Source organism: Mytilinidion resinicola (genome assembly GCF_010093595.1).
Source record: "Mytilinidion resinicola strain CBS 304.34 unplaced genomic scaffold BDZ99scaffold_10, whole genome shotgun sequence".
NCBI classification, from domain to species: domain Eukaryota; kingdom Fungi; phylum Ascomycota; class Dothideomycetes; order Mytilinidiales; family Mytilinidiaceae; genus Mytilinidion; species Mytilinidion resinicola.
This window is the reverse complement of record NW_022985446.1, coordinates 1,281,906-1,306,807: the sequence shown is the minus strand read 5'-3', so window position 1 is coordinate 1,306,807 and position 24,902 is coordinate 1,281,906. Positions and strand designations below refer to the sequence as shown.

Below are 24,902 nucleotides of genomic sequence, written 5' to 3'. Positions count from 1 at the left end.
GTTGGGGGTTGGAGATTAATTGGGATGAGGGTAATGGAGTGTATTGGAAGCTTAAAAGGAAATGTGGAATGAAGCTATGGTGGTGAACAGGGTGTAAAGGGTTTGAAGAGCAGTGGTCTGACCAGTCAAGATGGCCGACTGAAGGTGCCGAATATGAACGGCTGGAGGCGTGGAGAATACATCTCAGACTCGGATGGGAGTCCTACATTGGAAAAAGGACGCTCACGAAAAGTTGATTCTATGTCAGGCCGTTGGATAAGAAAGCCCCGACGAAGCTTTAACGCCGAGTCCGCAGTAGGACAGAAAGAATCGCTATTGCCAGCTCATCCTACTAAGCTTAGTGCGATGGTATAGACTGCGCGAAGCTCCTTGTATGGCAGTGGCTGCTCGTATGGCGGTGACTGCTCGTGCGACAGTGGGTCGTCGTTGGGCAGTGGGTCGTCGTCTGGGAGTGAGATGTTTTCTGGCAGTGAATCCTCGTCTGACAGTAGCTGCTCGTCTGATATAGAAGCCTCGTCTACGAAAGGCTCCTCGTCTGAAAGAAGCTCCACGTCCGACAGTGACTCCTCGTCCATCTGAGGCTGCTCGACGGTGTGGGAGGTTTCAGCTTTGTATTGCTCCTCGTCCATCTGTGACTGATCGCTTCTTTCCGGCTTATGCATTTGCAGCTGTTCATTCGCCTCCGGTTCCTCGCCGGTCTGTAGCTGTTCATCACCCTCGTGGTCGGGTGAGGATGACGTTTGAGATGGCTGCGGGCTATCTATGAATTAGCGTCTTACTTTCACAGTCACGGTCAGGAAGTCTCTTACCTGATGAGAGCTGGGTATCTCGCCATCAACCTCAGAATATATCTCCGAAACTCTTCTGGGTTGATCTCACTCTCGAAAGGTTCCAGCGACCGCTCCCCAAGATGATCCCCATAGGCTATGTAGTTGTGAACCAACTTCTCAGTGATCCAACAAACATACACCCCGCAGTCGTAACATTTATCCTGCTGCGGCGTCTTCATTGGTACACCTTCTATTTTCTTGCCTGTCAGGTACTTCATCATATTTACCAAAATCTCTGCCGGTATGTAGTTTGCGCCGTCCAAACTATCGCAGTAATAGGCAACACCTCGCTCGCCCTCCATGTCAAAGACAAGAAGTGCCCAATGAGTACCATCGTCTGAGAAGCCGTCGCCGTTTGAGAAAGGCACAACAATCCATCGACAATTGAGCTCTGTGGACGCTCCGGCCAGCGTGGTGAATGTCTCGGTCAGCTCCTCATTAGAGTGGCAATGATTGAGGAATTATTGGCGGTAGCATGCCGCCGTACACGGCGACATCATGTAGACGGAGCCGCGAGCGAGGTGAGGGAAGTTCGAATAAATGAACTCTTGGAAGAAATAAATGATGGAGTCATTCAGCCAGCCGTTGAAGGCATCCACCGTTTGAACTTCGTTCGACCAAACGACTGCTTTGCCCAGTTGGGCATACTTCCATGGTAAATGTTCAACTGGTGAATCGTCGATTGCGTGCTCCACGGGTGAGGCCATCTGGTCGATGTTGTGGTAGGGGTTGTGCGAGGTCGTTGTTTGATTTGGAGGTTGGTGGATAGTGAGAGGATATTGTTTGTAATGTCTAGGAGAGTGAACTAGATCGCTTTCATAGAAGCTTGTTGCCTTGTTATCCGGTGAACTGTCGTTATTCTCGAAAGGACTAGTGGACATTGTTGACCCTCTCTCATCTTGCACGGCCTTTGTTTCCGTCGAGCTTTGTGAGAAGTTGGCCGGGTAGATGTTGAGCTTTTCTCTGGCTGGCTGAAGCCTTTTTGTTCGGCCGCTGCTCTCCTCCTGGCATCCGATCGCGTCTGAATTTTGAGCATAGTTTCCCGGGCAGCTGTTGCTTTCCTCGCCCCCTCTAATCGTCCCCTCTGCAAAGTCTTGCTCATCATCGCGTTTGCGCTTGGAAGCCGGCGAGTGTCCACTCGAGGAGATAGAGTCGTTTCTCGTGGGACTGCTGCTTTCCTCCTGGCACCCGATCATCTCTGGACTCTGGGCATCGTTTCTCGGGTGGCTGTTGCTCTTCTCGTCCCCTTCGATGGTCCCCTGTGAACTCTCTGAGTCGCTTCTGGCAGACATGTTGAGTGCCTCCCGCTCTTCTCTTCTCTTCTCTACTCCACAAGCTTTGAGAAGTTTTCGAACAAGCTATTGAGGTCCAGCAGCGGGCACCAAAAATGACGTACAAGACAACGCCGCACGCTTCGGCTTTTCCGTAAGTCCTTCGGCGTCTTCCAAGGGGCGCTTGAGGTAGTGGCCACTTCTCACGCCTCTTTTGTCGACCTCGTCGACAACAGACACGTAGGTCTGGGGGATGTAGTGAATGGTAGGGCTGTCGATGAAGGAAACTCTCTTAGTAGGTTTCTGAAGAGTGTCGCCGCTGTCGCTGTTGGGTGACGTAGTCTTTTGAGCGGGTTTGGGACGGCTAGTGGTGGGAACCGTGGAAGTCTTAGTGCTTGGGGTATTGCAATCCATGGAAGCTACGCTGAGTACTCACGTTTTTGCTCTAAGCTTGAGAGGTTCGAGGAAGCGGTTTCCTTGGGGAGAAAGTTGGGTTTGTAGTGTAGGTGAGGAAAAAATGCGGAAATTTAAAATGATATATGCCTTGGTGCGCATCACGAATCAGATCAGCCATGAGCATCCGCGGATGGTGTGTCAGAGCGGTCATAAGCATCCATGGATGGCAGAGGGAGTATCAAGGACTCATATGGCACTGGGCATATGGCGATGATTGCCATCCAAACCCTTGCGCTGCAGATACTTGCAGGAGGATATTCATAAAGTCAATGCTATAGATCGAGGACGAGCTGATTCTTAGCGGGTCTCTCCTGGTGTAGTTGATTTATACAATGCTGCTAAAAATTGGTGGCCGATCGAGCTCGCTTCATGGAATTCGGTACCATGGTGGCAATAGGGAACCAAAACCACGGTTGAAACATTCCAATGGGAGTCTGGAACAGCACCAAGCGGCACTAGTGTGGGTTCCATCCCTTGGGAACCTGTGAAGCATCTGAAAAGGTAAGCTTTGTCTGTTCTATATCAGGAATTCTCGGAGGCACAAATAAATGGCTTACGTACTAGCGCATTCGCACAACCTATCGAGGCACTTCAAGTAACGGTAAGTCAGTCTACACGGCACAGATGGGAAAAGAAGGTGTTCAGGGTGATTCGATTAAGTCTACGTCTAAAAGCATGTGTCTACCGTCTATACTGCATCTTATCATGTTTATGCGAAAGCTCGCCGTCTATGATCTCCAACTGGGAGAGGGGCTTGAAATGAGCCATGCAGGGAACGGAAAACCCGGTATATTGCTTTTATTCAGAAACAAAGACGCCACCGGAGGTAATAAAATCGCTTTAACGCAGTAACGAGTCTCAAAGAGTAGGGCCCGGATGGTGGATCGAGGGTGGATGCCTGTATGTATAGAGGTCGGAGTGACGTCGGGAGAGGCGAGATTGAAGAGAGCAAGTCGTGTAAACATCGAGGGTGGTTGGTGTCGAAGCGGTGTCCTGAACGGTGGCCTACGGAGCGAGAGCTGTCTTTGCCTCTTGCAGTATCCGCAACTCCCGCTGCTCGGCAAAGACCTTCCGACTCATCTCCAAAACCATCTCGAATCCTTCCCGGCCCTTCGCCGCGTTCTGCTGGAAGCGCTCAACCGTGAATTGCTCGATGCTGTTCTTTATCTTTTGCCAGCCGCCGCAGAAAGCCGTTATTTTCGCGTTCTGTTCCATGGTTGTGCGCGCGCTGGGGTTCGAGGATGCAGGCCGATAAACGACGGTTTCTCGTACAGACAGGAGATCCGAGTAGGTCATGTTCATGGAGCAAATAGTGACCTTTTTCGCCTTCGGATCGACGTAGGAGGTCTCGTAGGCGTGGGAAGTGTCCTTGCTACCCAGCAGTGTGTTTACCCACTTGGGTGCCGTCTGCTTGCAGGTGATGAGGCGTTCGGTTCGTAGCTAGACGGGAGCAGGTCAGCAATGCATCACTGATGAGGACGTTACTGTGGTGGACTCACGATGCCGGTGTCGGGATCTATCGTCCGCGAGAGGGTGTCGACGGCGATGACATGCGGCGTCTTTTCATTCCATGGCCCGTATTTCCGCCAGTTGGAGGTCGAAACCTCCTCCCACGAGTAGTCGAAGTCGGTGCTTGTCGCGAAGACCTTCATTATGGATGTGTGTAGATGTGTGTGGAATTGTCGGTGAAGGAGAGTCGTAAAAAGTTCGGAGGCGCGGTCGGCAAAAGCTAGGGCCAGCGGCTGGAAAGCCGAGCAGGTAATATCGGGGAGATGTGATTGGCCGGCGATGAGCGGTGAATGAGGCACACGTACGTGCGAATCCACTTCTCTTTGATGTTGAAAGGAATGACCTAAGGAAATAAGAGAGTATCAGGGTCTGGTGGACAGAATGCGGGGATCGTGGGTGAAGGGAAGCAGGCACGCCTCCTTTTGTGGCATGCGAGCGGCGGCGTGGCGGCGGTCCGCAAAGGCTGGAGCGTCAGGATTTTCAGAAATCGCCGTGCATGCCCGACGGCCCTCGCCGGCCAACCGCAGGGCTGCTCGAAACCCGCAGATCTCAGGGGCCAGATCGTTGGTTCGCCCTGCACTCAGCGTAGCGCGCCTCTGACGTTCCCACCTCCCGTCACCCGTGTCGTCCCGTCGACCCTGCTTTGCCTCCCAGGTTGCAGCTCAGCCAACCTGTGCACTTCACCTCGGCTAACCTGACTGGGCAAGCCACTCACGTGGGGCCACGTCAGCCAAGGTTTGCAGCAGGTCGGCTGAGTCCTTATAAGCCAATGCGCCCCCGTAAATTTTTATAACTATACATTAGTTCAACTCCTGCATGGAGGACGGTAATGTATTCCAAATGCATTGCCAATGCATTAAATACTTACAGTGCGAACAGACACAAGGCCTTTTGAGGCTCCAGTGGTTGTGCAACCCTGGATTGATCCTATTGCACACTGGGAGGATGAGCTTGACACTCTTCGTAGCGTAGCGGCTACAACTGACGTTGATGCATCAACTCCAACTGATTCGTCTACTACGGAGGAGGAAACGGAGAGCTTGGTTTGCTATAATGTATTGATAATCCATTATGAATACACTATTAATTCGTGTACAGCTCTCGACGCTCGGCGAACCAAGGGATGGAATTATTCCTATATCTACTCCAGGTAGTGAGCATGTCTTAACAGTAAAGAAGCTTTACTACGTTCCAGAAGTTCCAGAATACCCAGACTCAGACGATAATGGAGTTGCTTATCTTGTACAAACAACTGGGTTCGACGAGAAGCAGTACAAGATGTCGTTTGAAAATGTTCGTGTCTACTAATGTATTTATAATTCATTGCTAATCTATTAGGTCCAATTTTGCCACAAGCTCGCATGGAAGGGCCCTTCAAAGAATCAGCTCTTTAATAACGTCAAGTGCATAAGGTCAAATCGGCTATGTACAGGCGTGCGATACTGCGAATACCTAAGTCCATCTATTCGAGATATGACCTATACATCACTGCAGCCTGAGGATTGGGAGAAGATACAGAATCAACGTGTGCAGCATGGCTCAAGTACACTTCGAAAGCAAGCAAATAGGTTTGTAATGCATTCACAATGCATTGGGAATATATTATCCATACTTACACTATTTTAGCTGGTATCTCGCCCAGAAAAACATATTCCGGAAAGGAAATGCATGTCAACGAGCGGTCTCTAACGCTACGTGCACACCTTACCTTAGAGAATCACCAGAGCGGGTATGTAGATTACAATGCATTTATAATGCATTGCTAATCCATTACACTAGACCATATCAAACGTTCCTATTCGATATGTTTCCTGCATCAATCATACGGGCCAGCACCATAATGGTCACTATTTTAAAATAGTACCAACAAACCTCTGGCCTGAAATTCCATTCTTAATAATGCGCTTCAACAATCAGGGTCTAGAGCCTGATAAGAATGAGGACTGCTTTGTTATAGAAACAAACCAATCACGAAAAAAGTTTTGTGGTAATATGTTCCTAATACATTATTAATACATTGCTAATTCCTTAGGTGTTGACCACGACCAGGGGGCAGGCCGCCTACTTCAGGCTACCTGTAATGTTGTATTCAACATCTTTGTACCAAAGGATCGTACAGAGTGCGAGTATATTCTATTTACCTCCCATGGAACCCATACACACCCTCCACCGCCAGGAAGGCGAACACCACAAGAGCTAATAGCAGGACTAATGTCTGTTATTAGTCGGATCAATGATCCAGCTCTCACAACAAGTAAGTACGCGCTAATTAACTCTAAATGCATTACTAATGTATTTATAATTGATTAGATGGACTAATTGATTAGATGGACTACTCAAAAATCCCGCTCTTCGTGAATTCTGCCTACAGCACCAGGGAAAATCCTTGATCGATGTTCATAAAAGCTTTGCTAATATGGATAAAGTCTCTGTTCTTATCTATAAGCAGAGGCTTCTTTCTTATCCTGAGGGTCAGGATATTGCAGGAGTAGAGCATGAGTTTAAAACTCGGCACCTTGGGAATCCAGACGCGGTATGAATATATTCCTAATGCATTAATAATCTATTACTTACTCCACGCAGTATATTCAACGAATCTATAATGACGGCGCGAATATACTTATTTTCTGCTTCTTTAAGCAACAGGCAAAGCTCTTACTGCAGCTTGAATCCTATGAGTGCGAAATGGGTTTTAAACGACTATATAACTCTGAGGAGAAGGAGATAGTCTTTACAACGTTCTCACAGGAACACGGAAAAGGTAAATACTTTGCAATGCATTCCTAATACATTACTAATGGGTTAGTAATTACACTTGCTCGAGTGCTAGTGAACCGCGAATCTGTTGTTCTATATGAGAGGATGTTTTCAATGTTCTTTGACACTGTTTCAAAGCTTTTTGAGGTTCCAATTCTATGGTTTCATATACATGGCCGTGGCTTCCGGGCTATGGTAATGGATATGGATACAAAGCAGATGCCAGGTACGTTTTAACAATCTAGTATATTGATAATACATTAGTAATGTATTAGGATTTGGCCGCTATCTCTCTGGGATAGATCCTCAGCGACGCCACTGGCAATGGCATGTCAAGCATGCAGTTGTTTACTGCACAATTCACTTTCAACATGGTGTTGAGCGCGCAGTTGGTATAGGAACTCGACGACCAACATCTCTATGGCATCGAATGATATCGCTCCAACACTGCCAGTCTGCAGAGGAGTATATGACTCTCTGTGATCTCCTAATGAACGGTAATACATTATATATCTATTCCTAATGTATTGCTAATATATTAAGATCTAACTGCCTCAGACAAGGTCCAAGGGTGGGCACGACATAAACGCCACCCTATAATAGCTAGTGGACTCAATAAGTATTGCTCTGACGTCGATCCAGAGATCTGGGACAAGTTAAGAAAAAATACTAATGCAACTGAGCAAACTCACTACAAGTCTGACTCTATGGGGCGGCGCCTAAGTCTATTGCGTGCAATACATTAGTAAGATATTGTTAATGCATTATAAAATCATTACTAACATACTATAGCGGAGAGATTCTTGACCGCCGAGACTATCAACAAGAGGCTGTTCGTACGTGGCATGGAATAGGTCATACATATCGATCGACTGCTCTTACGACTAGATATGAGGAAGCAAATCGTAGGGAGAGTAAGTTGTCATTAATCCATTATCACTGCATTACTAATATATTCCTAAAGAGGCTCTCTTTGAAAGAGAACTTCAGGCAAGGCAGAAGCGGCGACGTAACGATGATGACGACGACTTTCCTGACTTTCTATCAGAGGCAACATCTTCTGGTGTAGCAAGCGTCAGATCTAGGTCTCGTGGTAGAGAAAGTGTAAGAGGAGGAAGTGTAAGGGGCGGAAGTGCGAGAGGCGTAAGAAGGTATATTCTTAATATATTTATAATCTATTTACAATCCATTAACCATACTAGAATGGGCACCCCCCTCCTTCGACAAGCGTCACAGAATAACCTCACTCAACCTCAAGTTGTAAGTTCTGAACAGGACAATAGTCTAGAAAGACGGCGGCTGGAGGTTGAAGTAAAGATAATGGAGGAGGAGGCAAGAGCTCTTATGCTGCGTAACGATCAGCTTGAGTTAGACCTGCAGGAAAGAAGACTAAAACTGCAAGGGGCAATGCATTAAGAATTAGTTTCAAATGCATTAGAAGATATTGGCTGGAGGACATGTTCATTCCGTTCGAGCTAGCTACCAGGCTAGCTACCATGCATTGTCAATTCATTGCCGATTCATTCCTACCCATCAATCCTCCCCCTCCTCCTCCTCGTCCTCCTCGTCCTCGTCCTCCTCGTCCTCCTCTGAAGACGACTTGTCGGTGAACGCTTCCCAGACCGTGCAGGTAGTGACGTCGCCAGGGTCAGGGCAGACTGATAATCTATTAGTAATGCATTAGGAATACATTATATCTTACTACTTAACTCAGGTTGCCACTACTAGCGTGTCAGTGGCGTTACATCCTTCCATATCCGTAACAAGGGGGAACAGGGGAGTACCCCCCCCCCTTTCATAGGCTATATATACGGGCCTTATGCCTCTTCAAATCAACACAGAACTGCTTCTTCACAACCTGAGAACTTACCAGTTCGCTTGGCTTTAACACAAGCAGCGCAGCGCCTTCCAACAACTCCAGAGAGAAGCCGAGCCTGAGTAAGATTGACCTGATTAATGCATTAGTAATGTATTAGCAATATATTAGATTGTTTCTTACCCTGCCCTTGTTCTTCCCAGTCTTGATGAGAGGCACCCTAGGACGACGAGTCTTGGGAACAGGAGTAGGAGGGCCCTTGACCGGTGTAGCTATGGCCAATGCATTAGCAATAGATTCTAAATAGGTTGAAAGGCGTTACTTACTAGGAACCTCGACCGCATCCTCCGCCTCAGGATTATAAGGGCGGTTATACCGGGCCATCAAATCCTTATAGAACTCTAATAATAATAAATTAGCAATACATTATTAATGCATTATCCAGCCCACTTACTATTCACCTGGCGAAGCTCCATCATGCTCAAGGTACCCGGACGAACCCTAGCCACCTTCACCTTGTGGATCTTGACGTGAGCGCGCAGGTTGCCGTTGTGGGAGTATCGTGTCTAATGCGTTGATAATGGATTAGCAATGTATTAGAAACAATTATCATTCAAACTTACATTGCGCGGGCAGAGCTCAACCTCATCGAAGTCGTTCTCAGCCATGTTAAAGCGGCAGAAGAGTTCTCCAGGAGCAATTTCGATCTCGCCGTCTTTCTAATGTATTACCAATGCATTAGCAATACATTATCCATTCTATTTCACTTCTCAACTTACATTCTTGGTCCAGGGCTCTACATTGGTAGGACGCTCCTCCAGGGCAGCGTACTCTTTGTACGCGTCCTAATCAATTAGCTACAGCTTTTCTGACGCCTAATAGAGGACTTACTTCGTTTGTGAATGACATTTTCAATGAATTAGTAATGAATTAGATGGGGCAGGTCGGGTGAGGTTTGTGTGGCTTAGGCGTTTTGACCGGGTCGGGTCGGCTTGGCGTTTGTCCGAGGTCAGCTGAGCTGTACGGTCTTTGCCTCCACACCTCTGTGCCTCCGCATGACGTTCTACAAGCCTATCAGGAGTCGTCACATCGTTACCGAAGACCCAGAAGTCTTCCATCATAGCTCGTGCGAGAGTCGTATCCGAGGCTGTGATTATCAAGTCACGACTTTGTCTCATATTCTTCCTTTGCATAACAATCTCGTGATAAGCAGAAGGCCAGTATCAATGAGGAAGTTTCTCGTTCGTAGAGTGGTCTCTTTACTCATTGGAAGCTAGAAATAGTTCGGTTCCAATTCTAACTCTAAGTACAGTACACCTCTATCGCTGTCTGAGGCCGCCTGGCCAGTTTACACATCGTTTATAATGACAGACTTCTTTCTGTTCAAAGTATTGCAAGTGTGTTGAAGCACCCCTGACGGTGGTAAGATGGCGTACACATATTGCCATTTCGTATCCTACAATACGATATGTCAGTTCAGCATGAGGAAATTTACACTCTCCACAAGCTTGTATCGGAGTAATGTGATGCCGTTATTTACAGCTGAGTACATTCCCTTCCCATCCCTTCTAATTCCAAACCCATCCGGGCCGTAGCCCTCATCCACGCCTCATGGCCCGTCCAAGTGCCAGAGTGGGGTATAGTACACTATAATACAAAGTACAAATACAAATACAAAGGCTCATAACCTCGTTACCGCATACCACCTGGCAGTTCAACCCACCTATCTTCTTCCTCCGCCTAGCAGTCCCGTCTCTTGCAACACCCACTCCACCGCATCTGCTCGATCCCAGAAGTACTCTCTCATCCACACTGCCACCATTTGCGGCCCCGCCATGCCGCCGCTGCAGCTCCACAGTCGCCCATCGTTGGCCCACCGCCTCTCTTCCCATTGGGTTTCCGGGAAGTGCTGGCGGAGAGATAGGAGGCGGGAAGGAGATGTGGCGGCGATTCGCGAGTGTATGAATGTGGGGGAAGAGTTAAGTAGAGGTATTATTCCGGTGGAAAGGGTCATGATCGTCGTCGTAGGGTCAGAAATGCAAGAGTCTAAAGATATGGCTGTCGAGGAAGAGGGTGTGAAGTAGGGACTAACGCTCGGGACCATGAGAATATCAAGTTGCTGACAGGTGTCTAGAGATTCCTACCCATCTAGGTCAGATTCTGCAGTGATATAGGATCGGAGGCTCAGAAAGGCTATCGTAGTCGCACACCTTCGAATTGGAGCCCTGGCAGTTTCAAAGACCCCCTTGCCACCCTCGAGTCTTGTGGAACCGGACTGGACTCAACCCGCGCATCTGTCCCTCCAACGCTTCCTAAAGAGTTGCTGTAGGATTGATGCTTGTATGTAGAGAGACTACGATGCCAGCGTTATTGGTTAAATCAACTCACTGTTGCAGTAACCTGGATTCCGTTGGTCAACGTAAACGTTTCACTACCATCTTCGCTCAAGAAACATATGTCCAAATCAATTCCTAGCTCCAATATATGGCCCGGTGCACTTAGTGCTTCGAGTCGTCTCTTCGTGAGGGTTGATAATACGTCTATACATGCAAGGTCCAAAGCCGGAATGTCGTCGCTGCCGAGAAGGAGAACCCCCAGCCGTAGAGAAGGGTTTGATGGTGGAGGCACGTCGAAGGTCAGCGCATCGTCGGATTGAGAGAAAGTGGTGCAAAGATAGAAGAGATCCGCCTGAGAGGGGAGATGTGTGTATGGAGTGCCTGGAGTAGGAGACATTGACCATTCGGAGGACTCAATGGAAACTAGCAATAAATATATATCAAAGGAAGGACTGATTGAGAATGTGATCTTGGAATTAGGGGACTTCGGTAGGATGAAGTTCGTATCATTTCTATATCCTCAATACGAGCCAACCGTGTCATCACTTATATAGACCACGAAGGCCATCGACATCCGGGCCCGAGCAAAGCATGGAACAGACCTACCCTTTTCGTCCGTCTTGAGTTACGCGTCATGAGGACAGTGATTGACAAGCACAATGGGCTACCACAGCGTCGCGTGCGGATCTATCTTCTCCGTCGGAATACGAGTCAAAAACCGAAGGAGTGGTAGCAGCGGAGCGGTTCGTGGAGCTGGTTTGAGCCTGACAGGCACCGGGGATGCCGAACTAGCCTCACCAGCCACGTCGAAGCCGTCATCACATCATCGAAAGCCACTCGTAAGCTGTCGCGCGTATGCTGAAATCGCTATTCGAGGTAGAGTTGCGAAGTTGCCAGTACTTGGGGTACGCGCGTTGGAGAGGCTGCCTTCAGGCAGCAGTATTCTCTGCGTGTCGAGTGGCTTGAGAGGCATTCGCGCTCAGTGAACGCGAAACCCTGCAGACAGCTTTGACGTGGATGACTCCATCTGATAAGCCATTTGCCGCTTGCCGTGGCCCAGGGACGCGACCCTCATGGGGGTTGAAATAAGGATCTCTTTGGGGGTCTAGGAGTGGTCATGGGGTTGGTGAGTCAATGGTTTCGGCGAATATCGGTTGGTCTGAGGTGCCCGTGACGGAATGCTTCTATGGGCTATTTATGGTATGTTGTCAATTCACTGTGCTCTGAAGTTCGAGAAAAGCTAGAAACTTGCTTCAATGCTCGTGCAAAGTTTGTTGATTATCATCAGTGCCGCAGTGAATCGTAAAGACCTGAGAGTTTGTACAGCCTCACCCGGCACCGTCTGAGGTGGCCCAACGAATCTACATTCTTCAAGACGGTTCCTGCATGAACCATCCAGATCCTTGAAAGTGGATTGAAGCACTTCAAAGAGCGACAAGCATGTGTTCCTGGGTCTATCGAGTCACACGTGTTTCAGACTAGAAGCTCCACCTTCAGGCATAGTAGTTAGCAACAAACAGCTCTGAAAGAGCTCATATCTCATCACAGGGAGTTTCCTATCGTAGGCGTGATGTGGACGTAAAACAACTTTCATGGCTAGCAAAAGAACCGAGTTCAATGTTGGCATGGATTGAAGCACAGTAAAAGCCATGCTTCTACTCAAACTGATAGACATACGTGCCGACATCCATCCCACCGCAATGCCGCAAAACTCCTGGTATAACGCAAGCCCTATTCCACTTCTTAAACCTCCATCGTCTTTCCATCCGCCTCCCCAGACCTAACTTCCTTGCCGGTCTTCTTGATCTTCTCGAGGACGGTATTGTAGTCGAGGGATTCTTCAGCAACGACCTCGGCGGTCTGCTTCTCGAGGGAGACATCAAAGGATTTGACACCTGGCACACGCAGTCAGTCTTACTGTATCCTTTGGAAAGCCGATGCAGATGGGAAGGTGGCGTTACGCCACGGTTGACTGGCAGCAACTCACCATCGAGCTTCGACAAGACTCGCGTTACGGCGCCGGAGCAGCCACCGCAGGTCATCTTGACATCGAACTTGTAGTTGTGTTCTGCGGACATAGTGGCGGTTTGGTGGAGAGGTTGGGCTGGCTTGGAAAGAAGGGTTGGTATCCGAGGTGGGGTTGGGAATCTGACTTCTTGGCTTGGGTCTTTGCTAGAGGATGGAGGCGACTGTCGAGGTTTAAGTAGATGGTGAGCGGTCAGGGCAAGGGGCTTTGAGGCAGTTTCGGGCAGGGTCGTTGCGGTGCTACTTTGAGTTCCGTCGATTACTATTGCCGCCGCTGCTTTGTCGCAGGAGCTGACAAAATGCGTGAGCCTGAGCACGCAAGGCGTCCGGACCTAGCTTCACTGCAGTTTCGCGTTGGCCTCACGTGTGTTTGGCATCGCAATCAACATGGGCGTGTCCGAATCGAGCATTCATCCGGAGAGGCACCGGATATTCCTACCAAAGTGTATGGAATTCACTATTTGGCCCTCAGGTCGTAACCAACCTTGGAAGCATTGCGCCACTTTCACCAACCCTGTCCTGTGGCTCGAGGCCAACTAACGTCACTGCCAGCCCCGCGTCGCTTTTTGACGCCCGCAGTAAACAACACCAGAGATTTTCTCATCGCAACACTTGAGCTCGTTGAATATGGCCTCGTATGTTTGCTTTCACTATCCTGCGCGCTCTTTACTAATAGGCTACAGCAACATCCTCTTCCTCCCGTTTCGACGGACCCATACTGTTTCTCTCTCCGAAGCCATCAAGCAGTACATCTCGACCAAATATGACCAGCACCCGGATATGTTCACGCAGGATTTGGAGGCGATCGATAAATTACGCTCTACAGCAGCACACGCGCAAGATGCCCATCCCAGCAACATTCCAAAGCTCCAAACATACGCTGCCCAAATTGTCTATATAGGAGGGAAATTCCCAATAGATGTAAGACATGCCCCGATATCGCTCTCTATTCACGTACAATTCAACTAACAGAAGTGGGTATAGATAGGAGTTGACTTCTCGTGGTATCCGGCGTTAGGATATAACACGAATCGCCCAAGTAATGCCACTCACACAACTACTCGGACAAGGCTGATATAAGGACAGTATCCCAGAACAATATCCGGTTCGAGTTGGCAAACATCATCTACAACCTTGCTGCGTTGTACTCTCAGCTCGCCATGGCATCCAATCGAAGCACGTCAGATGGCCTGAGGACCGCTGCCAACAATTTCTGCCTAGGTGCCGGAGTCCTCTCCTACCTTCGAACTGACACAATCCCCGAAATGCGGGCCCCACCACCCGATGATATGGACACAATGACGCTAGAGAGTATTGAAAAGCTACTGTTGGCACAGGCTCAGGAATGCTTCTGGCAAAAGGCTGTCAAGGACGGCCTGAAGGATGCTTCTATTTCGAAACTAGCCGCAAGGGTATCGGATCTATATTCGGAAGCAGGGGACTTTGGAATCGGATCGGACGCAATAAGTAGCGAGTGGATACACCACATGACGGCCAAGCATCACCACTTCGCTGCGGCGGCGCAATATCGAGCTGCTTGCGATTGCCTAGAAAAGCGGAAGTACGGAGAAGAGGTCGCGAGATTACGGGACAGTCTGTTGTGTGTAAATGAGGCTTTGAAAGAACAACGCTACATCAACAAGGCCGTATTGGCGGATTTGAACGGCTTGAAGAATCGCGTTACCGAAGATTTGAAGCGGGCTGAAAAGGACAATGACATGATCTATTTGAGTATACACGTCTGCCCCTATTCAATACATTCCTATGGAGGACTAACGCATGCGGTATTTAGTTCCTGTGCCGCCAAAATCGGAGTTAAAAACCCTGGATCGCGCCAACATGGTGTCCGCCAAAGTGCCAAAGGAAATCTCCGAGTCAAATTCTATGCTCGGAGACAACCGTCCCTTGGGTCGTCCATTGTTTTCCAAGTTGGTTCCCTACTCAGTTCACTTGGCAGCTAGCATCTACGAGGAGCGGAGAGATCGACTCATCAATAATACCATAATCAACGAATTGGAGGGTCTAACAAACAAGATTCACGAGTAAGATCCATTCACACTACCCAACCATTCTGCCATGGCAGGAAATTAACGAGCCTTCTAGAGTTTTGAACAGCTTAAACTTACCTGGGTCGTTGCAAGCCCTTGAAAAGCCGCTAGGGCTTCCTCCAGGCCTCATTGCACACGCTGAAGAAATTAGACAACATGATGGTCTAAATCGCCTCCATTGCTCTGTAGAGGACACGAAGAAGTTGAAGAAGAGCGACCAGGCAATATATCACGAAGGCTGCGAAATTCTGAGGACGGAGGCTGCGGAAGACGACGCTGTCCGGCGGAAGTACGGGACTGATCGCTGGAACCGGCTAACTGCAGAAGCAGCTGCACCAAAGCTGTATGCTCAGATTGGCGAGATTGATGGCTATTTTAAGGCCGCCGTAAACAGCGACAACATTGTCAAGACGAAGCTAAGAGAAAACGAGCGTAACATCCAACTGTTAAGCGGCCCGGATCGAGACCTTGAGAATTTTGTTCCTAGTGGGCGAAAACCTATGATTAACACAGTCGTGGACCGGGAGGCTGGAAAGCTCAGGGGCTGCCTGAATGAGCTCAGCCGCCTGGAAAGTAGGAGGAGACGGAAGGTCGAAGCTCTCAAAATGAAAGCAAAGCAGGATGAAATCAGTGAGTATATCATGCTCATTCACCCCATCAAAAACTAACGAGTTTCAAGATCCAGATTTACAACGCGAAACCACTCGCTTAGAGCAGGAATACCCCATGCAGAGCATTGAGGCTGTACAGTTTGAGGACTTGTTTGATAAGCGCCTGCAAATGTACAACGTGGATAAAGAGATGGTTCAGGACGAGCAGCGAGAGCAACAAGACGCCATCAAGCGGATTCAGGAGGCGAACGCAGCTTTTGTGACAGCTCGGAAGGGCGATCAGTCGACGAAGCAGCGAGAACAGGCTTTGCAGAGCTTGGAGAATTCGTTTTTCAAGTACAAGGAGATCATCTCGAATCTCGATGTTGGGAGGAAATTCTACAACGACCTTGCCAAGATCGTGAGTAGGTTCAGGGACGATTGCCGGACGTTCGCGTACCAGAGGAAGGCGGAGGCTTCACAACTCGAGAAGTAAGTGAGCATCAAGTCCTTATTGTCGCGGTTCTAACATCATATTAGTGACATTGCAACGGCTATGTCGTCTATGAACCTCCAAACGAACTCGTTACAGCAACAGCGGCATGCGGAAAGCCAGAATCCACAGTATGGCGCTAATGTTCACGCTGGAGAGCCGTTAGCAGCCCCAACGCCTACCAGAGCCGTCGGCCCTACTACTGGCATGTGGACGCCTGAGGTTGGTATCAGGTTTGGAGGAGCACCGGCTGCGCCAGCAGGATCGCGACCTACTGCAGGACCTCCTCAAGATGGGCGGTGGGATGCGGCAAAGGGTTTAAAGTTTGGATAAGTGGAAATGTTAGTCAGGCGGCCAGACGAGCGGCAAATCTGAGAATTGCATATTTGTACAAATGCGAAGGTACCTGACCATCCGCTGCTCTTGTATAATTGTACGCCGCTGTATGAAATGCCCCTAGATACTGACTCAAATACGATACAGGCATACATTCGATTTCAAAACCAACACTCGTCGAAGCCGTGGGCTGGACGCAGGATTAGACTAATATAATGAATCTTCAGAGATCTGTGCACTTGGCCGTCGCTGTCTGAAGTACCTCGAACCACTTTCAGAAATCTGAACAAGATCAGATTCTACTAGTTTATACGCTCGGTCAACTCGCTAAGCCATCTCAGACAGCGGCGTCTGTCATGGAATTTGATGGTCCAAGCTCAATCCGTTGGATGATGTTAACAGATTTCTCAGAATTTGTTTGGAAGCTCACAGCAGCGGCAGAAAGGAAGACTTACAGGCGGGCCCGGCGGCTATATACGCTCACCCGTCGGAAGCCCTTTATCGAATCTGGACGAGAGAGAAACCAACTACTTTGCACAACTGTTAACTAACCTTACTAGGCTACCTCAGGCGGCGCCAGCTGGATTTCCTACGTTTCTTTAGGCCAGAACGGTTGACGGACAATTACCTCACCATTATTTCTCATTCGTCTGTGTACACTTACCTACCGTTGGGTGGAATGCCAATACACTTGGAGGAATCAGAATAGGATGGAAGCTCAGCATTTCGAATAGTCTATAAGCCCGTCGGGCTACCTCTGACGGCTTCGTCTGCAAATGCGCGCTGCAAGCTCGCACATTTACAGATAGATTAACAGGTCCATACATCCCACACGAACTCCCCGCTAGCAGGCGGGAGGATCGCGGTGGAGCCACAGACAGGCACATGGTGCTATTATTAACTGTGGCTCGACTCGGGAGACGCAACGGACGAAGTGACAGTCCCGCGAACCAGGAACGCAGGGCGGAAGCGGTGCGCTGGACGTGGAGACGGGCCCTGGGAAGTCTGCCTCGTGGAGTGTAGGGTCTCCCGGGTCAGCCTTGAGGTGTGGCAGTGCTCTCTGGCGCAGGCGCAGGCGTTTGGCGTCGTCCGACGACGACGGATTGCTCAATTCGCACCACCGCTCGTCGTGATTCGACACGGAGAGCTGTTGATGCGGTGAAAATAGATTCTTCGAGACAGTCGGCCGGCGCGCGGCTCTGATTTGCAGCGCCGTGATGCCGTGGTGCTGGCGCTGACGGCTTTACGTGCTTGGCCGCACTGCTGGAGCATCACACTCGCCGCCCATGCCCTGCCTAAACGCCCAGTCGAGGGCGGTCGCTAAGGCCTTGCGCATACCTTAATCTTCCGGCGACCGTACAGCTGCGTGAACTGCTTAAAGGTCTCTGTACCTCGCGCGAGGCTTAGACCTGCCTGTACCTGTCTCTAGAGCATCCGCACGAGTTTGTGCTCATTGTCATCCACCACCTTCCCATCCGCAGCACACCGACGCCTCGACAACGTCTCCCACCGCATCCACGCCGCCCGCGACCTCTTGTGCGGCCGTGATAGTCGCGCTCCTGCTCCGACAGACGACGTTTCGGCCACCAGCACGCCGCCAGATCTGCCTTCTCCTGCGCGGTCCTGACGCCTGCTCGAGCTCGCCGCGCACCGCCGCAGCCCGCAGCGGCCCTCTGTTTCATGCGGACGCGCTGAAACAGCTCTCACGATTTGGAGCGCAGGAGTTGGTGCCGACCTCCCCGCGCGCATCGCAGTCTATTTGCGGCACACGCCCAGCCAGCGCCCCAGCACGGCCCTACCTCAACCCTCTTGCCGACGGCGCAAGCACAGCCCCTCCACCACCGTCCTGATCCTCCTCTATCGTGACCTCACGAGCCTCACAGCCCGGCTCGACTGTCCGCTCACCACTCACCGCACCCCGACCCCGCCCAGCGCTCACGTCTGCCCAGCCCAGTGCCTCCGCGTCGCCTCTAAGCGGCGATCCATGGTCAAAGCGGCCCGTCCTGTCTCCAAGAAAAGCAACACGACTCGAGCACGATGGATCCCCACCAGCGGGGCAGGTCGCCCTCGCAAGGCCAGCATCAGAATATAAGACACTCGCCCTCCCCGTCCCCTCACGCGCCTTACCACACTACCGTATCTGGATTGGGCCTCGATCAATCGCTCTCGCCTGACCCATACGCCAACAACCCCTACAACAACAACAACCTCTCCGGCCAGAACTTCGACAGTTCATCGCAGTACCTGGCCGCCAGCCAGAGCCAGCAGTTCCCCCAGCACAGCGCCGCCGACCAGTCTTTCCTTCAGGCTCAGGGCAGCCTCTCCCACCAGCACTCGCCCAGTCCGCAATTCGGGCCGCAAGGCAGCCTTTTTGCGCCTGAGCTCCTTGATATCAACAACCAAGGTGGCAACAACGACGAGTTCAGCCAGTTCTACCAAGGCAACAACATCAATCAAGAGCAGTCGATCGATCCCTCCTTTCTCGGGACCTTGGATCCGCATCTGCTCGACGCGAAGCCGCAGGACCACTCGGTAGACCCCTCCAACCTCATGAACCAGATGGCGACCACGCAGGCGCACTCTCCGACTCCTCCCCATCTCCTCCAGCCCAACATGAACCGCCCGAACGGCAGCCCGCATGCCTCCCCGAACATGAACCAAGGCGCATTCCCCTCGCCGAACCACTCCCGGCATGCGTCACTAGACCCTAGCGCAGCATACGGACAACCTCAGGGCCCGGAGTGGGGTGGCATGGGCTTCCACGGCCACCGGAGGGCACCGTCGGATACATACTCTGATGTCTCGTCCTCCGCACAGCCCTCGCCGTACCTTGGCAACAGCGACTTCGAGCCGAACGACAACCCATCACCGCTGCTGGCCGCCCAGCAAGACCCCGCCATGTTCCAAGAGGTGATGCAGTTTGGACAGTTCACTCTCTCCGAAAACCAGTCGCATATCAGCCCCGGCCACAGCCCACACATCTCGCCTCGTCTCATGCCGCAGCAACAATCGCTACCTCCCTTTACCTCAAGCAACGGCTATGGTCTCCAGGCCATGAACAACCAGTACGGTGGACAGCAAGGACTGGAAATGTACCAGGGACAAGGCCACGAGCCATTCCCTACAATAAACCAGGGCGGAGATTTTGGCCAAGCTGATACCATGTCTCCCCCGGAGATCAATATTGACTTTGCGCCTCCTTCGCGGCAAGCGAGCTTCGAACCTGCGAGACCGGAAACGCAGGCCGATGCGCTCAGCCCGCCGGATCGATGTAAGTAGACTCGAGCTTTCTGTATCAACCATATCTAACAGCTGTGTTTAGCACGAAGCCGCAATCGTATGCGTGCCAAGTCGGACCCTTTCAGTGGCGCAAGCACTCGCGCCTCCACACCAGCGAGCGGGCACTCAGATCCCAGCCGATCGCTTTCTCCTGCTGCCGCCAAGGTGTCATCATCGCGCTCTCCTTCACCGTCTACAAAGTCCTCTCGCCGATCCTCAACATCTAGCATTCCTCACCGGGATTACATCTTGGACTTGGCGGATCCTTCGAGGCCGACCTCAGCGGGAGGACCCGCTGAAGGCCCCGGATCCAATGCGAAGCGCACCCAAAAACATCCAGCAACCTTCCAGTGCAACTTGTGCCCGAAACGATTTACTCGTGCGTACAATCTTCGATCCCACCTCCGCACCCACACCGATGAGCGTCCTTTCGTCTGCAGCGTCTGTGGTAAAGCATTTGCTCGCCAGCACGATCGAAAACGTCACGAAGGGCTTCATTCGGGAGAGAAGAAGTTTGTGTGTCGTGGTGTGCTAAAGGATAATGGAAGCTGGGGCTGCGGAAGGCGGTTTGCTCGTGCCGACGCCCTTGGACGTCATTTCCGCTCTGAGGCTGGTCGCGTCTGCATACGGCCTCTACTAGAAGAAGAGGCGCAAGAAAAGGGCGGATCCTGGGACCCGCAGAGCCAGCAAGCGATGGACAACGGCAACGCGTTTGGGAACAACATGCAACCTTCGGGTTACGGCATGGTGCCTCCGCAACAACAGGGCTACCAGGGCTACCCCTCAGCATCTGGTGGAATGGACCAATCTGGTCTACCTGCTCCTCAGCAATACGGCCTACCGGCAGCTTTGCTTGCACAGTACCCGGCACTCGCCGGAATCCAATGGGACCAGCTCCCAGCAGGCGGCCCTGACGACATCGAAGGCGAGATCAGCGGCCGGAGCAGCTTCGACGCCAGCAGCGGCGGCGAGTACTACGAAGAGGAAGACGAGAGCTACGGGCAACCCAATCCATCGGGCGTGTACACAGCAGGTGGATGGGCAAGTGACTATGAAGGTAACAGGTAGCGCATGCCTGTCCACATGCACCACCACTCGTTCCCATACGCTCCAATACAGACGTCTTATAAGACGCTAGCCCGTGTTGGGGACGACAATAAATCCGACATACTCGCGGTTCTCCCTCCATTGTGGTTTATGGTCACACTGGCCGGAGGAGTCGTTGGACACTTTGATCGAATCGACTGTCATCATTGACTTTTTCTTCGCGTTGCGGAACCTTCTATTAACTCCAATTTTTTTATATCTCTTCACCTTCGAGCATTGCGCTTGTTTAAGGCGCATTTTACGTTTTAGGCTTGTATGAATTTTCATGACTTTCGTTTCTTGCTTCTGGCACTCATTTGTTTTTGATTTTCACTTTGCCTGGATACCACTTTTCTCCAACACTGCGTTTTTTCTAGCACTGGGGTTAGATGCCTTGCGCAGGCCAGGCTTACGGTTGATGACGGGACTTCTTAAGAATCCCCAGTTACGGCTATGGAGAGATTTGTCTTGGTGTGTGTGTGTGTGTGTGATAAGGATACTACCCAGGCGTTTTCTTGTTTAATTTCTGGGCACGGGGCTTAGGAATAAACGAGATTCATTAGATGAATAGACGAGCTATTTTAGTTTCTCATTCGACTTCAGTATCTGCCTTACTAATACACGAGTCAGCGTACACTTGGGTGCCACCGTCTAAAGTCCCTCGACCCATTTTCATGAACCTGAACAAGGTGAAACCGAACCGTTTTGGACACCCTGTGAGCTCGCCACGCGACCTCAGACGATATCATCTACTAGTATCATGTAGATGCGCTCTTACGAGGTCACCGAATGATCAAGTTATCGAACGGTAGTCAACTTCTATTTTCGTATAGATTGCCTAGAATGTGTCGAACGACGTGAAGTAGTCAAACCGCATGATGCCTCCTACATCAAGAGTTAACCCGAATCCACAATCTCGCCGCCACCTCACCCGTGCACGCGCCTCCAGCCACCAGCAACCCCAATGACCCTGCTCCTCTTCCGTCGTCGTTCAAGACACCCCACCCAGACCCCAGCTCCACACCACACCAGCAAGACTCCCCCTCTTCATCGCCACCTCACCCGCATACAATGCCCTACCAATCCCCTCCTCCTCCTCCCACCCCGCCACGCACCGCGCTTGTTTCGCATGCTTCTAGAAATAGACCCCAAATAGCCCCCAAAACGGCCAGCTCACCACCCCCCCTACATCTCGCCCCCAAATTCCCTTGTCAGATAAGGCCACCAGCCAAGCTTACTAGGGCAGCTCTCGTGAACCGCTCCGAGGGGGAAGGAGTAGGCGAGCTGAAGGGGGGGCTGCAGTGTGTGGGCGGGCTGAGCTGAAAGACAGCTACGTATGTAGATATGGGGAGGGGTGTGGCTGAGTAAGAGCGATTAATGAATGGGTCTGTGATGCAAGATTTACTGTGTAGAGTTTGGGTGGCGGGTGAGACGAGAGAAGTAGAGGGGGGGTTTGGCGGAGGGGGTATGCAGGGCCGTGACTAGGACTTGCGAATACTTCGTGGCTGCTGCCTCGAGGCGTGTCAAGTGTGGCGGTTTTGTTGCACGGGTCGGCGAGTGTCTAGGATGCGTTCATGCCCTCGTTCGGGGTTGGTGTTACGGTCACACCTTCGTCCTGTATCTTTTGAAGTACCTTGAGGCCTTCAGGTGACGGAACGTACGAGTTGTCAAAATCCGGAAAAAGTGAGTTGTTGAGGAAGACGAGCTCTATATCCGTTCCGTTCAACCAGTCTTCCTTCCACGTGTAGTATAGCTTCAGTGTTTCTTCTTCAGTGGGGGGAGCCGAATCGGAAGAGTAATCCGAGATTGGACTACGAAATTCCGCGGTGTCGACTACGATTGAGGCGAATGAAGGAGTCATCCTCTTCTGCGATCGAATGTCAAGTTTTATTATCATGACTTCCACTTGACGGCAATTTCCCCTGAGCCATAGCTATTCGAGTGATGAGGGTAATCGCTGGTCGCTTACAGCTACATCTCTAATTACCCAGAGGCCCAGTGTCTTTAGGCGCTGGCATGACTCCAGATCCAGAATATATTCCCCAGTTTCGCATATGCTCAGTCGGACCTCCCGGAGCGAGGCGGCATGGGAATGAAGCGCAGAGCATATGCCATTCACGCCGCACGATGTTACGTCATATCCGAAATATTCGAGGTCCTGCATGCTTCGAGTTTCTTCGAACTTTTCCAGCGACCGACACCCCGCGACCAATGTCTTCATACATGCTGTGCTGACGACGCCCGTCGTCAAAGCTATAGTAGAGATTTTCAGTGATCCGGCTGGGCATTGAAAGGTATCGACAGTACCGCTGTCAAAGTCAAAGTCCCAAAAGCAGTTTTCTACTGCAAAGATCTCTAGTGTAGGTAAGGAGAGGATTGGGCCGATCTGGTTCAGGTGGAATCCGTTGAGATTGTCGAAAACGTCGAAAAATCCAGTGATATGGAGGCTCTTCAGGGAAGAAAAAGGGGCAGGACGAGGAGCTCTCTGATTGCTTGCAAAGCTGGCCCATGACTCCAGATACGAAAGCGACTCTTCGGTGATGGTAAAGTGGAAGGCTTGCACGTTAGGGAGGAGACAATTCAGGAGTGCGATGCCGGCAGTTCGTTCGAAATTCATTGGAGATTCTTGCCAGGTTTCCGCGTCGGGCATTCCAAGCTGAACGACAGCTTGGGTCAAGATGTCGAGATCCTCGTCGGTTACTTCGTCACTGTAATCGATCTCGTCGTAGTAGAAGGTGCTGGTGTCCAAAGTCTTGACTTTGAGCGCCAGGTCTGGACGAAGAATAAGAGTGCGCGCGAATTGAAACAGTGGCAACTCGGGCGCAGAGCCTATTGTCTCACCCTTGTGACGTTTCTCCGGCCGCTCGCCGACGTAGGCGAAGACGGAGAACATTACAGGCTAGGCTATTAGACGGAGGGTTTAGGAGGTAAGGCAGAGGTTGTAGAGGGCTCGTCTGTCCTGGAGCGGGTCGAGCGAGGAAACTATCCAATCGAGGAGCTCGGGCGGAAGGTCCAGTAGCGGCTTCATCCTGATATCTTGGTGTGTTGATTGATTCCACAGGTCGGTGACTGTGAGATATGCTGAATATTCTGAATTCTGTGGAAGGACCCCAACAGCGTCAAACAAGTGTGAGAAGAAGAAGCAATTGTGGATTTTGCCTCGTCAAGAATGTCGTTTTGAACGAGGAGAGGAGAGCACTAACGCTACACTTGACCTAAGCCGAAAGGCACTAGAAGAGAAGTGTAAGTTGTCATGTCATGTATAGCTCCTATCGATTGCGTACAGGAAGAGTTGCTGGAAAGGTATTTGAAGGAAGTGTGGTGAGGCTTTGTAGAGCACAAATTGGCAGTCTAACCTGAGGTGGCCCGGAGAGCTATCAGGCTTGTCAAACTTATTGTTTTCCAGTCCTCACTAACGTGCGAAGGGACCTCAAATGGTGCTAGGCAACTGACACCGGCCTGTGAAGTTCCAGAATAGAACTCCAGGCGCAAACTGCCAAGTTTTGTCCGAGGAGCGTGGCCTGGTGGCCTAGGCAGAACCTAGCGGTGAGGCCTGACGGCCCAGGCGTGCGAGAGTCGATTAAAATGTCCCAGAGGAGTCGATTAAAAGTGCTAGCGTTGATGAGTAAGCGCCAAGACTCTGCTGGATTTTCTACTACAAGACCCCGTCCTCGCCCACACTTGGAAATCAGCTCTCTTGTATGTTTTCAAATCACCCCAAAATTTAGACGCTTTTGCTAACGTTTTTCTTCTAGTGCCTTTTGGCTTAGATCAAGTGTAGTATCTGTTCTTTTCAGTTTAATCTCTGAAACGATCCTACGGGATCTCTCAAGATTAATCCAGTCTTTGGAAACCGCTCCTGGGCCGCTGGGCTTGCCTATGTCCAGGAGCACAGTGTCGCTCGTATTGCACTGCCTCGGGCCGACGCGAACTTTTTTCATTGAACTTCTCAGCTGGTCTGGGACTTCGAAGAAGAAACTGCATCTCTGCAACTCCTGCAATCGACTTGGAGTCGTGGTGTTGGTGCTGGCTGCGATCGTGGGCTGGCGGGCAGAGTGGACGCAATTTTG

The 24,902-nt window shown here is 50.8% G+C and overlaps 10 protein-coding genes across 10 annotated transcripts; 4 read left to right on the top strand and 6 right to left on the bottom strand.

Moving 5' to 3' along the window:
- Positions 1–10: 10 nt before the first annotated feature.
- Positions 11–670, bottom strand: BDZ99DRAFT_463477 (uncharacterized protein). The gene has a single exon (XM_033720090.1). It carries the CDS (start codon positions 660–662, stop codon positions 324–326), a length of 339 nt encoding a protein of 112 aa, XP_033576671.1. The 5' UTR covers positions 663–670; the 3' UTR covers positions 11–323.
- Positions 671–3,240: 2,570 nt separating this feature from the next.
- BDZ99DRAFT_571474 (MSF1-domain-containing protein) lies at positions 3,241–4,492 on the bottom strand. The gene is made up of 2 exons (XM_033728095.1): positions 4,057–4,492; positions 3,241–3,997 (listed from the first exon to the last, which is right to left on the bottom strand). The coding sequence occupies exons 1-2, from the start codon at positions 4,207–4,209 to the stop codon at positions 3,563–3,565; spliced, it is 588 nt and encodes a 195-aa protein (XP_033576670.1). The 5' UTR covers positions 4,210–4,492; the 3' UTR covers positions 3,241–3,562.
- A 381-nt stretch (positions 4,493–4,873) lies between these two features.
- Positions 4,874–5,897, top strand: BDZ99DRAFT_34731 (uncharacterized protein). Its single transcript, XM_033714445.1, has 6 exons — positions 4,874–4,897; positions 4,946–5,359; positions 5,405–5,634; positions 5,693–5,695; positions 5,780–5,795; positions 5,846–5,897. Coding segments are annotated over exons 2-5 (456 nt in total). The 5' UTR covers positions 4,874–4,897; positions 4,946–5,137; the 3' UTR covers positions 5,781–5,795; positions 5,846–5,897.
- On the top strand, positions 5,870–7,892 carry BDZ99DRAFT_387971 (uncharacterized protein; the record flags this gene model as incomplete). Its single annotated transcript, XM_033715547.1, has 8 exons — positions 5,870–6,053; positions 6,123–6,320; positions 6,394–6,599; positions 6,650–6,827; positions 6,873–7,049; positions 7,099–7,320; positions 7,382–7,568; positions 7,616–7,892. Coding segments are annotated over 8 exons (1,629 nt in total), but the record flags the coding sequence as incomplete, so codon positions are not given.
- Positions 7,893–8,447: 555 nt separating this feature from the next.
- On the bottom strand, positions 8,448–9,580 carry BDZ99DRAFT_34628 (uncharacterized protein). The gene is made up of 7 exons (XM_033714438.1): positions 9,531–9,580; positions 9,419–9,484; positions 9,263–9,358; positions 9,094–9,205; positions 8,966–9,040; positions 8,823–8,911; positions 8,448–8,772 (listed from the first exon to the last, which is right to left on the bottom strand). Exons 1-7 carry the CDS (start codon positions 9,546–9,548, stop codon positions 8,656–8,658), a joined length of 573 nt encoding a protein of 190 aa, XP_033576667.1. The 5' UTR covers positions 9,549–9,580; the 3' UTR covers positions 8,448–8,655.
- A 559-nt stretch (positions 9,581–10,139) lies between these two features.
- Positions 10,140–11,503, bottom strand: BDZ99DRAFT_34358 (uncharacterized protein). The gene is made up of 2 exons (XM_033714404.1): positions 11,028–11,503; positions 10,140–10,779 (listed from the first exon to the last, which is right to left on the bottom strand). Exons 1-2 carry the CDS (start codon positions 11,370–11,372, stop codon positions 10,363–10,365), a joined length of 762 nt encoding a protein of 253 aa, XP_033576666.1. The 5' UTR covers positions 11,373–11,503; the 3' UTR covers positions 10,140–10,362.
- A 781-nt stretch (positions 11,504–12,284) lies between these two features.
- Positions 12,285–13,444, bottom strand: BDZ99DRAFT_463474 (uncharacterized protein). Its single transcript, XM_033720089.1, has 3 exons — positions 12,963–13,444; positions 12,653–12,870; positions 12,285–12,571 (listed from the first exon to the last, which is right to left on the bottom strand). The coding sequence occupies exons 1-2, from the start codon at positions 13,051–13,053 to the stop codon at positions 12,719–12,721; spliced, it is 243 nt and encodes an 80-aa protein (XP_033576665.1). The 5' UTR covers positions 13,054–13,444; the 3' UTR covers positions 12,285–12,571; positions 12,653–12,718.
- Positions 13,388–16,464, top strand: BDZ99DRAFT_488568 (BRO1-domain-containing protein; the record flags this gene model as incomplete). The annotated part of the gene is made up of 8 exons (XM_033722912.1): positions 13,388–13,445; positions 13,677–13,921; positions 13,985–14,039; positions 14,087–14,731; positions 14,793–15,042; positions 15,104–15,678; positions 15,728–16,130; positions 16,179–16,464. 8 exons carry the CDS (start codon positions 13,388–13,390, stop codon positions 16,462–16,464), a joined length of 2,517 nt encoding a protein of 838 aa, XP_033576664.1.
- Positions 16,465–19,017: 2,553 nt separating this feature from the next.
- On the top strand, positions 19,018–20,814 carry BDZ99DRAFT_388847 (uncharacterized protein; the record flags this gene model as incomplete). Its single annotated transcript, XM_033715601.1, has 2 exons — positions 19,018–19,738; positions 19,790–20,814. The coding sequence occupies 2 exons, from the start codon at positions 19,018–19,020 to the stop codon at positions 20,812–20,814; spliced, it is 1,746 nt and encodes a 581-aa protein (XP_033576663.1).
- Positions 20,815–22,393: 1,579 nt separating this feature from the next.
- On the bottom strand, positions 22,394–23,787 carry BDZ99DRAFT_571467 (uncharacterized protein; the record flags this gene model as incomplete). Its single annotated transcript, XM_033728094.1, has 2 exons — positions 22,820–23,787; positions 22,394–22,765 (listed from the first exon to the last, which is right to left on the bottom strand). The coding sequence occupies exons 1-2, from the start codon at positions 23,723–23,725 to the stop codon at positions 22,394–22,396; spliced, it is 1,278 nt and encodes a 425-aa protein (XP_033576662.1). The 5' UTR covers positions 23,726–23,787.
- Positions 23,788–24,902: the final 1,115 nt, after the last annotated feature.